At 33.2% G+C, this 12,721-nt stretch overlaps 1 protein-coding gene across 2 annotated transcripts; it reads right to left on the bottom strand.

Annotated features, from left to right (window-relative positions):
- Positions 1-901: 901 nt before the first annotated feature.
- On the bottom strand, positions 902-5,505 carry LOC8262591 (extensin). Of its 2 annotated transcripts, XR_007216514.1 has the most exons (3): positions 3,547-4,420; positions 1,416-3,052; positions 902-1,298 (listed from the first exon to the last, which is right to left on the bottom strand). XR_007216514.1 is itself a non-coding variant. In XM_048376253.1 (2 exons), exon 1 carries the CDS (start codon positions 4,877-4,879, stop codon positions 4,424-4,426), a length of 456 nt encoding a protein of 151 aa, XP_048232210.1. In that variant the 5' UTR covers positions 4,880-5,505; the 3' UTR covers positions 902-1,298; positions 1,416-4,423. The 2 variants fall into 2 exon arrangements, 1 of the variants encoding a protein (XP_048232210.1); XM_048376253.1 differs by having other exon boundaries at positions 1,416-5,505.
- Positions 5,506-12,721: the final 7,216 nt, after the last annotated feature.

Below are 12,721 nucleotides of genomic sequence, written 5' to 3'. Positions count from 1 at the left end.
TATCTGACTGATCAACGGAATGTGTAAATACTGATTAGTATTATATTATAGTTGCTGGAAGTTCCGCTCATGCAAGTCAAACTTTCTTATTTATGTTGAAAGTTCCAGGTATAAGTTTTTCCACTAAAAGAACTGTTGGACTATGTTTGGTAATATGTAATATAATGGAATGGATATATAGTTCAGTACAATGAAAACTGCAATCTAATATAATGAAATAAATATTTAATAATCATGTTTGCTTATGATTAAAAAAGTAATATAGTAATCATAATTTCAATTTATTATTTATTTTTAATATTATACGTCATTACATTCAATTATCAGTTATCAAAATCTATTGGTTAGCACCAAAATTTGAAGTGACAATTGATATTCAAAAGACGCAAATCGATTTCAACAAATATTCATTGAAAGCGAGCGAATGTTAAAATTTAAATTACGATCGTTGAAATTGAATTGGCAATTGCGAGTATGAATAAATAAAAAAATAAAAAATTTTAACTCTTTTTTCTTTTAATTATGTCAAGTATTACATCAGACTAAAATTATAATTTATATGGGACTAAAATTCTTTTTTATGTTATTAAATAAATAACAAAAATTGTAATGTAACAATAATTTTATTACCCATTATTGCGTCCTACAAAACATAATTTCATTATTTGTTTCAAATACAAATTAAAATATTTTATAGCAGTAGAACTACATTTCTAACAAAAAAAAAAAAAAATAAAACGATCATGCAATATAATTGTATTTTCATTTAATTGATGAGAAGTTTTTCTTTTCTTCTTCTTCTTCTTCTCTTTCTAATTTTTTTGGAAATTCTGAGAAGGGATGGTCGAACTCTCACTTTCTTGATGGAAAACAATGCTTGATTTGATCACAAGAAAAAGTATATACAAATTTTAAAACTTTTATATACTGCTAATAAGTAATGACATGAGAACCTTACCTTCCATTTTTTCTCCTCCCTACTGACAGATTGATGGCTCCACTAATTAATTAACTTATGGATTTATTTCATACTTTTCAAACACAAAACTTTATCAATTATAAAACCGTATGCACGCAGCATATATTACATTAATACCTAACACGTACTGGGTTCTCTTGACTGCATCATTTCTCTTTAAACATGGCCGCCACCGCAGACATTACCTCTACCAGGAATAACTACACATGGGAAAGCACCACTCGGTGGCACTGGACCCTTTTGAGCTTCAACTTCAGGAAAAAATGAGATGAATCCCATAATAATAAAGATCGCCACCAGTAGCAACTTCATCATCAAACTGCACAATCATATATAATTTTTGCCAAATATGTAAAAATTGGTACGTCAAACCCTATAAGAACTTAAAAGAAAAAAGAAAAATCAGATCGTGTGTTAAGAGAAATTACATACATACCTCTTCATGATGGCTAATATTTTGCTGTAACTATACCCAGATAGTAGTTGGTGTTATGAAGGGTATAGCAGTAGAAAAGTCTTGTTATATAGGGCATCAATTGGCGTTGGATTTTGATGTGGAGAATGCATTTTGTTGGAGGAAGGTGATAATGGGTTGGTGGTTGCTAAGTCAGTCAACTATTTGCTTTTCCTTTTGTTTTTAGTCCAGTCAATCCACAGCACTACAAGTTAGGCCGCAACTACAAGCGAGTCTGGTTCAGATTCCCTTCCAGTTCTAGACTGATTTGCCTTTTTTTTCTTTTTTCTTTTTTTCGTTTGGTAAAGAATATATATTTAGATGGATTACAAGGAAAGAAAATCCAGCCGCCTTTTTTTTTTTTATTAAGATTTTATATTTTGGCCACATTAACGACAATGTTTTTTTCGTTATTATTTAATTTTAATAAATAAATATTAGTGTGTTTTTTGAGAGTTATATAATTTCTTTATTTTTTATTTTTATTGGAGTAACAAGTTCTTTTCTTATAAGAGTGGTAGTATGATATTGAGTTCTCTTTTTATTGGAGTGATGAAAAGAATAAAAAGATTAAATCTAACATTTAAATAATCAGACTTGTCAAAAAATATTTGTGATGTCGATAAGAGATTACTGTCACCGAGTGAAATGTACTTCCTGTAAAAATTTTATTTATTGCTCCATCAATACATTTTGTTAACATTGATTGATGATTGTTAATATATTCAATCGCGTGAACACAGTGGATTAGATGAAGATCATTTTCTCTATGTTAAATAGAGATGACACTAATCTTATAGCGATGCTATTATGGCCAATATGATTTTCAGGAATTGAATAGTTTCATTTTTCAAAAATTAATGCTATGCCTGCTCCCAACTTGATGACTTTGCTATTATCCATACACGTACATCTTTGCTAAAAGCTTCAAGTGTTAAACTGTGGTCCTCTCTATCTATCAATGTTTATAAAACTAGTGCTGATGCCTCTGTTTTGCCTGCAACAAGGGCGACTGGACTAGGAGTTGGTTGTGCCATTGCATCTGCTGCCAAAAGAGTTGAAGAGGTTTGGGATGTGGAAATGGCTGAATTAATGGCACTGTTATATGCCATATCTATTGCTTGGGACAGTGAGATTCGGCGAGTTATTGTTGAAAATATGATGCTGTAGCCGCTATTCACAAGCTCTAACAATGGAGGGCCAAATTCATCTTTGAACTACTAGCTGATATTTGAAAATTCTCAACACTGTTCTAACATTTGATGAGGTCCATTTCTCTCCAGAAAATATCATTTTAGATGGATAAATTTAAAAGTCTTACGTTAATAGAATAGGGAATAAACCTGCTCATTTCTTGGCTATAGTGGCTCACAATCTGGTGCATGAACAAATACTTATGGAGGAAGTCCTATCTAACGTATGGCCATATGTTTATGAGGGTGCAATTTCTTTATTGAGTTAATGAAGTTGCCGTTTTCAGTTAAACAAAAAAACTATCTCTGAGATTGTTCCAGTCATAGTCTGATAGATGTTCCTTATTCACTGATATCCATTTCTCAACCTTAAGCCATCCATGCAGTTCACTTTCACATGGGAAACAATGCAGGAATTCTGACCAACTGTGCAGCAATATAATATTCTTTAGAAATTTCAAAATAATCTGCAGAAGCACAGCACATGGAGAACACAGAAATAGTAGATATGCCCCAGGAAAAATATCATCAGAGGAACAGAGAACTGATGCGCTTGAGGACTGATAAGCAAAAGATTCCTAAAAACTTTCAAAGCTTATCAAAACAAATGGACTCAATATGCTAGGTTTCAAAGCAATGAGTTCTATATATTTATCTATCTGCAAATGCAACTTCAAATTGACTTCCAACTTATCCAAATTATCTGCAACCTTAATATAGAACTAAGCCCCAATTTTGGTAAAATTGTTACAAATGATTCTCATAATAAGCTCCCAAAATGCAAATATGAGTAATGGATTTTATTACAATGAAGCTTACCAATGCTATGCTTCCTTTCTAGGATCAAATAATCTTTGATAGCATAAAAAGGTGATTCCAAGTAATTAAAATAGTGTCAAGAAAGTGTTCAAAATATTTACCTTAAAAGTATTCCCAGCATCCGAAAAGCAGATATCCCATATAGTACTGAATATCTTCAAGATGCAATCTTGATCCCTCAGCAAGCCAACCTACATTTATATAGAAGAAACTAAAGAAATGCATAATTTTGCCTTGGCTTCACTCTTTTTACCCTGTCTTCTGATTACCAGTTGGCAATTTCTTGAATCTTTACAAAAATTGAGGACCATCAATTTCAATAATCTGAAATCTAAGGCCATATCAATGCAAAATGCTTATTTAGCATTCCATCAACCACTCAAATCATTACTGGCAACAACTTCAACCCTTTATCATGATAATATCTTAACCACCACTAAGGGAAATAATAAAAGAAGTCCACACAAAAACTCTGCTGTGGCTTTGATCTTAAAAATATCATCCACCCATCTTAGAGTACTATCATCCATTAACATATCAGAAGAGGAATGAATCTGATATAACGCTGAAAGGTACTATCTATATTCATAGAAAAAATCACCACAATGCCAAACCTTATTTCCGTGTAAATTTTAATGTGGTAATTCACATTGTCCATAGGAATCAAAACAAAGAACAGAACACTTTTAATAAATTATCCATTCACAAGAAAATATGCCATACACATTTGCTCAAATCAGCTGAATAAAAGAAGCAAAGAACGTAAAAAATTCAACTAATAATTCCAAGAATGGTAACAAGTGAAAATCCACCATTACAATCGAAAAGACTAAACAGATTAAAAAAAAAAAAAAAAGCCAACCCAAAGACCACCTATATACAACCCATCAAAAAATTTAATCCTAAAAGAAATTTTTTTTAGAAAAAGTACTGACCAGAAAAAATTAAAAAATTAAAAAGAAACCTTGAACTAATGGCCTAAGCATGCACAGGACCAGGAGTCACCAACACAGTATTACTAGGCGGAGCATAAGAAGGCGGTGGTGCACCAGTTATAAGCGGAGCAATTGGAGGAGGAGGAGACAACAGCACCGGAGTTGGCGGTGGCGGAGGAGAAGCATTAACAGTACCACTATCAGGTGGAGAAGGAGGAGGAGTTAAATTTGAAGTAGGTGGGCTAAAATATTGAGGTGGTTGATTGGAATTGGATCCAGAATCAGGAATATTAGGTTGATTAGAACTGGGGGGTGATTGAGTAATAGGAGAATTTGGGTTTGAATTAGGAAAGGAAATGGGTTGTTGTTGTTGTTGAGGAGCATTGTGAGATTTATGAATGCCATGGCGAAGTAACCCAAATCCTAAAGTAAGACCAAGCACAACAACAACTGTTACTATGAAAATAAAGATCTTTGTTGCTTTCCCTACATAACACATTTTTAAAAGCTCTAAGCTTTCACTCCTTCAGGTCAGTATCTGAGCAATTTCAAAACTGGGTTTGTTTTGTTTTCGGTTTCGGACAAAAGGGTTTTGATTGTTTTTAAGAAAGAAGAATATTAGATTGATGAATGACGAAATGCGGGTACAGTAGTAGGAGTGGCAGTAGTTAGGAATGGTATTTTTGGGTTTTTGTTTCTGCAGTAGAAAGAACTAAAAAGGAATCAACTTTCAGGTCAAAACTGAGAAAAATCAGAGCTGTGTCTGATATTTTTTTTCTGAGGGGAGATTTGTATTGTTTTAAAGGAAGGCGAAGAAGAAGAAATTGATGGATGATGTGGGTTATAGTAGTATTAGTGATGGTACATTTGGGTTTTTGTTCCTGCAGCAGAAAGTACTAAAAAGCAACCAACTTTCAGGTCAAAAACTGAGCAAAATCAGAACTGGGTTTGATTTTGTTGGGGTGTGGTACAAATGGGTTCAGATAGTTTTGGGAGTAGAAGATGGATGGATAGATAGATGATGGTGAAGGTATAATAATGGCCAAATACATATTACACACCTAAATTTTCCAGCTTTTGCCACATTATGCCTATAGTAATGGTAGTAGACAACATTAGTAGTTATAATAGAAATGGTACATTTTGGGATGGGGGCTGGGTTTGGTTGTCTGTATAGAAAAGAGTTAAGTGTAGTCACGTGGAGGCCAATTGAAAAAGAATCTAAGATAGAAAGAAAAGTGCTTAATTGCTGTCTGTTGTTACTTGTTACTACTTCTTCCCACTTTTTTGACCTTACTCTTATGAGCTTTTTGAAGTGTTATTTATCAGAACTTCAATTGTTTTGAACTTATTATTCTTATCAAATTCGAGTTATTATTTTGTAGGTCTGATTTGCCAACAAGTCTAGTGGGTGCATTTTGAAATCTATAGTTGTTTTCTTTCTATCATTATTTGTCATAAAATAATAAAAGATGGACAAACGGGCGTTATTAAGGTGCAGAATTTTTTAATTATATTTTATTAAATTCCTTATTTTATCTTATTTCATTGATTTTTTTTAATTAAAGCATGTGTATAAAAACCCTTATAATTTGAGAATAAAAATTAAGAGTTTAATAAAATTAAATTAAATTAAAAAACTCAATAAAATAAAATTTAAAAATTTAAAATATTTTAAAACAAAATTGAAAAACTGAAAAGTTTAATAATAGATTCTGCCTATAAGATTTGTATTTTTACTATTATGCCATCAACATAATAATTGACGTTCCAATTTAATGCATAAACTTTATGGAAAAATAATTGATGAAGTGATTAATATATCGTCAATAATACATTGACCTTTCTACTCTATTTACAACCGAGTCTAAATTAACAAGCTAAGTAATGAATATAAAAAAAAATTATAGATTTTTTTTATATTTTTTTAAGTATAATAAAAAATAAATTGTATCAAAAGTAATATTTAAAAAATATATAGAATACATGTCAAAATTAAATGAGTGATGCAAATAAAATATTATAAAGTTTTAAATATTATATTTTGTTAAAATATAAGACAATAAATTACTTATGTTTTTTAAAAAAAAAAATTAATTTGATATGACGTGGCTGACAATTTTCCGCAGAAAGCTAACATGGAAAATGAAAAATAAATCTAAGTGGAGATGTGCTCTATCCCTCTTCTCCTCAAACCTCTATCACTTCCACTGTTGCTCAGGCCCAACTCCTAAGGCTTATCACAGTTGCATCACCTTGTACAATTTTCCTCATCAACATTTGAAGATGAAATGAGATTCTTGATCACTTACTCAGTAACATAGCTAATCAAGATATGTCATTGTTAAGAAATGTGAGTCCAAGAAAGGTTTCTCATTCTTACAAATAAGGCAAGAAAAGGTTGACCAACTTGCAACATCAATTGTATATCATCCATTTTTGTGCACCACCAAGAAAATTAGATAAAGACCATGTTGTCAATTCTTAGTCACTTATGGTACCAAACCTTTAATTTGTTTTTTTGTCATATTATTATTTTGTTTCTTCCTATATTATTTTGTTTCTTAATTTTTCTTCCACACCAATGCTTCATTTATTCTTGTTATTTGATTTATAAAGAACCACACCACATACGCCATTCTTTAGTCATTTACTTTATCCAAGTCAACAATTAACAAATTAAGAGACATTGAGCTAAACAATTGAGACAAACTGTTTTTTCTCCTAAGCTAACTTTACAATAAATGTAAGAACTACGCTTACCTCCAAATCAACCTAAACCGCTCAACCTAAACCGCTTCTACTTCCACCTCACCACACTCTGAACTTCCGGCCTCTCGACCTTCGCCTCCGCTTCAGTTTCTTTATAGAACTGTACTTACTAGAGGGGAACAATGACACTTGATTGGCGAGTAAGGGAGAAAGCCTAAGACCCACCAGTATACTATAAGTACAAGCGCACCTGTAGTTATTATGTGGTTATTGAAAGAACTGAAGTTCTATCCATCTTAAATTTGCATCTTTGAATGCGTAATGCATGCTGCATTTCTTTGGAAGTTAACAATACAGGGGGCTATGGTTTTTCCTAAATCCTTTTTATTGGTTGAATATTGATGATGTTTATTAATACTGCTTTCTTAAAGTAATTAATGTTTGTTTAATTAATTTATTTTGTAGTGTCTAATTCCGAGTACTTCAGTTTGTATTGGCATGATTATGGATTTGATGGTAGAGGTCACAATAAGCTATGGGATATAGGAGCTGTTGATTTTTATAGTTTAGATAAGATATCTAGAAATAGATTCAATGGCTAGAGAGTTAGGAATGAAACCTGAAACAAAGATTATTATGTGGAAGGATCCTACAAAGAGTATGAATGATGGATTGAAAAGCCTTGAAACTGATAGTGATGCTTTAGAAATGGCAATATCCGTGGAGGATTGTAAATTGATGCATATATTTAGTAGGGATAAATTTGAAAAAATAGAAGAAGCTGTGAAAGAAGCTGGGGTAGAAGATGGGAAGAAGTTGGGGAAAAAGTTAGGGATGAGGCTGGGAAAAATATGGATAATAACAGCTGTAAGGATAGTGAGAATAGTGATGCAGATTCAGAGGACAGTGAGTTTGTGGATTCTAATTATAACCCGAGGGATGAAGAGTTGATGATGATGCCATGTTTGATAAGTTTGTTGATACAGAGCTTGAGATGGACAAACCATCTAGTTCTAGAACTGCTAGGCAACCTGCTGAAGAGTTGTCTGAAGAAACAGATGCCACAATATATGCTCCATCAGATGAGCTGTTGTCATGCTCCTCATCTGAAGACAGTGATGTAGATTAAAGGAAGCACATGTGGCCTGTGTTTACTGAGGAGACTGACATGGCGAATCCCAGCTTCAAGATTGAAATGCTATTCAGTTCCTTCAAACAATTCAAGAATGTTGTTAAAAGCTTATCAATCAAAAGTAGAAACCAAGTAATATTTGGTCCAAATACAAGGCATAAATACAAGGCTAAATGCAAGAAAGGATGCAGTTCTTCATTTGGGCTTACCTGATGAACACAGACAAACAAACAGTGCAGATCAAGTCAGTTTCTTTCACTCACACATGTTCAAGAGAGGCATACAATAGGCATGTTAATGCCAAATGGATAACTCAACATTATGTTGAAAGGTTTAGAGCTGATCCTAGTTGGGCAATTCAAGGGATCATACAAGCTGTGAAAGAAGACTATAGTGTTGATGTGTCTAGACTTAAAGCATGGAGAGCCAAAATGCTGCTTTGAGATTTATCAATGGTGATGAGACATAACAGCTTTCTAGACTTCATGATCACAAGCTAGAACTGTTGAGAAGTAATCCAGGAAGCACAATAGTTTTTGATTTGAATGAAGGTGTTTTTAATAGTATGTATGTGTGCTTTGCTGCATTGAGGGAAGGATTTAAGTTTTGTAAGCCTTTCATATCGTTGGACGGGTGTTGGCTGTAAGGAGTATTTGGAGGATAGCTTTTCACAGCTATTGCCTTAGATGCAAATGAATGCATCTATCTAGTGGCATGGTGTGTTGTGCAGAAAGAATACAAGCAATACTGGAAATGGTTTTTGGAGCTGCTGGCTGAAGATTTGGGGATAACAAATAGTTATCATTGGGTTTTCATGATTGACAGGCATAAGGTAAATACTTTTCATAATTTCCTTTTCTATTCCTTCATATATTTTCATGATTGATTGGCATAATGGTATTAATTGTGTGTTGTTACTTTGGAATATGGTTTTATTCTTGCCATTGAAAAATTATTTCCTAATTCTGAACATAGGTTTTATGTTAGACATGTGCATAATAATTTTAAAAAGAAATTTAATAGTCTTGGGTTAAAAGAACTTGTGTAGGGTGCTGCTAGGGCAAGTTATGTCCAGATATTTCAAAGGATAATGGAAAAGATTGCATCACCATCACATTAAGGACATAACTACATGAATAACATCTCCTCTCATCATTAGTATAGATCTCATTTTAGGACTGATGCTAAGTGTGACATGTTGTTAAACAACTTATGTGAGTATTTTATTAATTTTATTTTAGATGCTAGAACCAAGGGTGTGATAGCTATGAATGAGGTTATAAGAACAAAACTAATGAAGAAGATGCATAAGAACATGGATGCTATGAAAAGAGTGGCATCTGCTTATTGCCCTAAGATCTTGAAAAAACTAGAAAAGTCCAAAGAATTTTGCTAGATGTCTACAACAGAGTAGTCTGGAGGTAAGAGGTTTTAAGTGGTAAGCCCAAGGGGACAGTTTGTAGTTGACAAACAAGAAATGACATGCACATGTAGAAGGTGGGATCTAACTGGAATACTTTGTTATCATGTTGTATGTGCAATTTGGTATAACAATGAAAACCCTGAATTTTATAAACATGACTACTACAAGGTTGAAACATACCTAAAATGCTATAGCCATTTGTTTAACCCAACTACCAAGACAAAGAATTTTGGCCCAGGCAGCGATCTTACCCCAACCAATCAAACCTAGAAAAGGCAGACCTGCTAGAAAGAGAAGGTTAGAGGAAGATGAGATAGAGGGTCTGATAAAAAATGACAAGGTCACCAAGAAGGGCTCTATAATGACATGCACAGTTTGTGGTGCTAAGGGCCACAATAAGAGGTTTCATGGTGCTGGTGCTTCTACAAGGCAACAATAAAGGAGGAAAAAACTGCCTGTAAGTATGACATTCCTCTCATTTACTTCTGCCTGCAATGACACATATGAACTAATAAGGAGTTTTAATACTAGGTGATAAGGAAGACAAAAAAAACAGCAAAAGAAAAAGGAATCAAATGGTGAAAATAGTGCACATAATGTGTTTGAAACACATGAAGATGACCAAACAGCTTCAAATGTGTTTGATATTGACCAACCTGATCATGAAGATGACCATGGAGCTCCTACATGTACAGCTCCTTTATGGACAACTTCAATATTTAATAATTTGTCACCACTAATATCATTGTCACAGGTAAATAATCTGTCACCTCTAATATTTACTGAGTAATGTCAACTAGTTGTATGCTAACTTGAGATTTTATTATACAGTTATTCAATATAACACCATCAGCAAAACAAGCACAAAAACCTGCAGTTGAGCTTGGCATACCAGCTCATTTAGTTGATTGTGGTGATTATGCTTCATAGTGGAAATCACATTTACACTCTACTACATCACCTTCAAAAACTATCACCAAGAAGACTAAGAGCATCAATGATTTGTTGAGTGAGCTACCACCAGATCTGGGCATTGGAAGACTTTCACAAACACAAAAAGGAGGAACTGAAGCTAAGAGAAAAAAGACTTTCAAACCCCCAAGATTGTTGAGCAAAGATGTTGGGGCTGAAGGAGTGAGCACAATAACAAAGGTTCAAGACAAAGGAAAATAAAATATTAATGGAAGTGCTTCAATAAAGAAGAGAGCTTGGGTGCCTCCAGGAAATGCAAAGAACAAAGGAATTAGAATTGGAAAGAATTAAAATTGTTTTCTGTTTTTGAAACCCTAAATAATAATGTTTGTTTTGGTTATTGTGTTAATATATGTGTGGACCTAACATGTGTTCCTTTGACAGAGTTTTTTGTAATGGCTTTTGACAACCTTGGGTGTAGGGTTCATATGGACAGAATTTTTATATCTATTCACTTTTTGTTCAAAGACTTGATTATTTAAAGTTATCAACAACCTCACTTATTTATTAAATTGTCACTCAATTTGTCTGTTGCGAGACTTGCTCTATATGACAATTTGCTTTGCATATTTATCATAACAGTAACAATCAAATGAAGCAGTAGTAAGTAAAAACTACTGTGTTTATCATTTCATTCATTCATCATCAACTACTGTAAAAACCAAATACTCATTTATCATTTCATTCATTCTTCATTAAAATACATAAGCAGCAGTAGTTGTAAATACTACTATATCCAAAGTACATCTTTAAGTTAAGCTAACAAAATTACATCTTTTAAATAACAATACTAGCCACACCATTACAACCAAGCTTAGATAGGTCTCTTATGCGCTTCATGCTCTTTTTTTCTTCTTTCATTTTCTGCAGCTTTGAATTTAGTAAACTAATCCATTCTTGTACTCATTCAGCAGCTCAGTTGTAAGGTCAGATTCACCACTGTCCATTCTTAAGTTAATAAAATGATAGATGAAGAACCTGTACAAGAAGAAACCTTCATCACAACTAAAAACATATCAATGTAAACTAAGAGAGCATCTCCAAAACTTGGTCCCAAGTTTTCTTTATGTTCGAGAGACGAAGCTTCACTTTCAGTTGTTTTTGGCAAAGCTTCACTTGCCATTCCTCATGCACATATAGATCAGTAGCTCAATTCCAACACTAAGCACACTTTCAGTTGTTTCTTGCTCCATTTATTCGACAAGATAAAGAACAAGGAAGCTACAGAGTCGATTATTAGAGAAAGTAAATCGATCCAAATACTAAAAACTAGGTTTCAAATTTGGGAATTTTTCTGATTTAGGGTTATTTATTTGGGGTTGAGATTTTGTTGATTGCTGACTTGGATAAAGTAAATGACTCAGCAACAGATATGGCAAGTGGGGTGTGGTCCTTTATAAATCCGGCAGCCACATCAGCAAATAACTGTCGGATTCCTCATTGGTACCGGCGGAAAAAACAGAAATAATAGTAGAGGTACCAAAAAGAAACAAATTGAAGGTTTGGTACCAGCAGGGCATTTAACCCTCAATTGGTTCCAAAGTAAATTTTAACTATTAGCATCATATTCAAGACTGGAGCAAGTTTTAAATATGGAGTATATGGCCAATGGATTTCTTTTAATATATAACACAGAGATTTCCATATATGGTTTCAATATTGTGACAGAAACCATCATAACATAAGGATATAAGAAGATGTCTCAACAAGTGGTGAAATTTTCAATAACAAACAAACAACATTTGAATATTAAGGAGGGTCTTTGCGGCAGTGTCTTATCTTAGCAGATTTTCAACATGAAAAGTGAGAGTTTTCCATGTAGTCCTTGTAATTGTTGTTTGTTTACGAGTTTGATTTAATCTGATTGGGATCAGTTAGCAGATAATTGATAACAAAAGCTACTGCAGATTTATGTTAAAAAGCTTGAAATAAATAAGGGATAGTCTCCATTGAAGTAGACGGGTTGCATCTAAAACAGAATGACGAACTATAATTGCTTTGCTTAATCCTTCAACATGCAAAAAGAACAATCGGTATTAGTAAACAATCATCACCCACTTGATCATTAGTATCACTACGAATGCTTGTATGACCAAAAAGGC

The sequence above is a fragment of the Ricinus communis genome, chromosome 6, assembly GCF_019578655.1.
Source record: "Ricinus communis isolate WT05 ecotype wild-type chromosome 6, ASM1957865v1, whole genome shotgun sequence".
Taxonomy (NCBI): Eukaryota; Viridiplantae; Streptophyta; class Magnoliopsida; order Malpighiales; family Euphorbiaceae; genus Ricinus; species Ricinus communis.
This window is presented reverse-complemented; position numbering and strand designations above follow the sequence as displayed.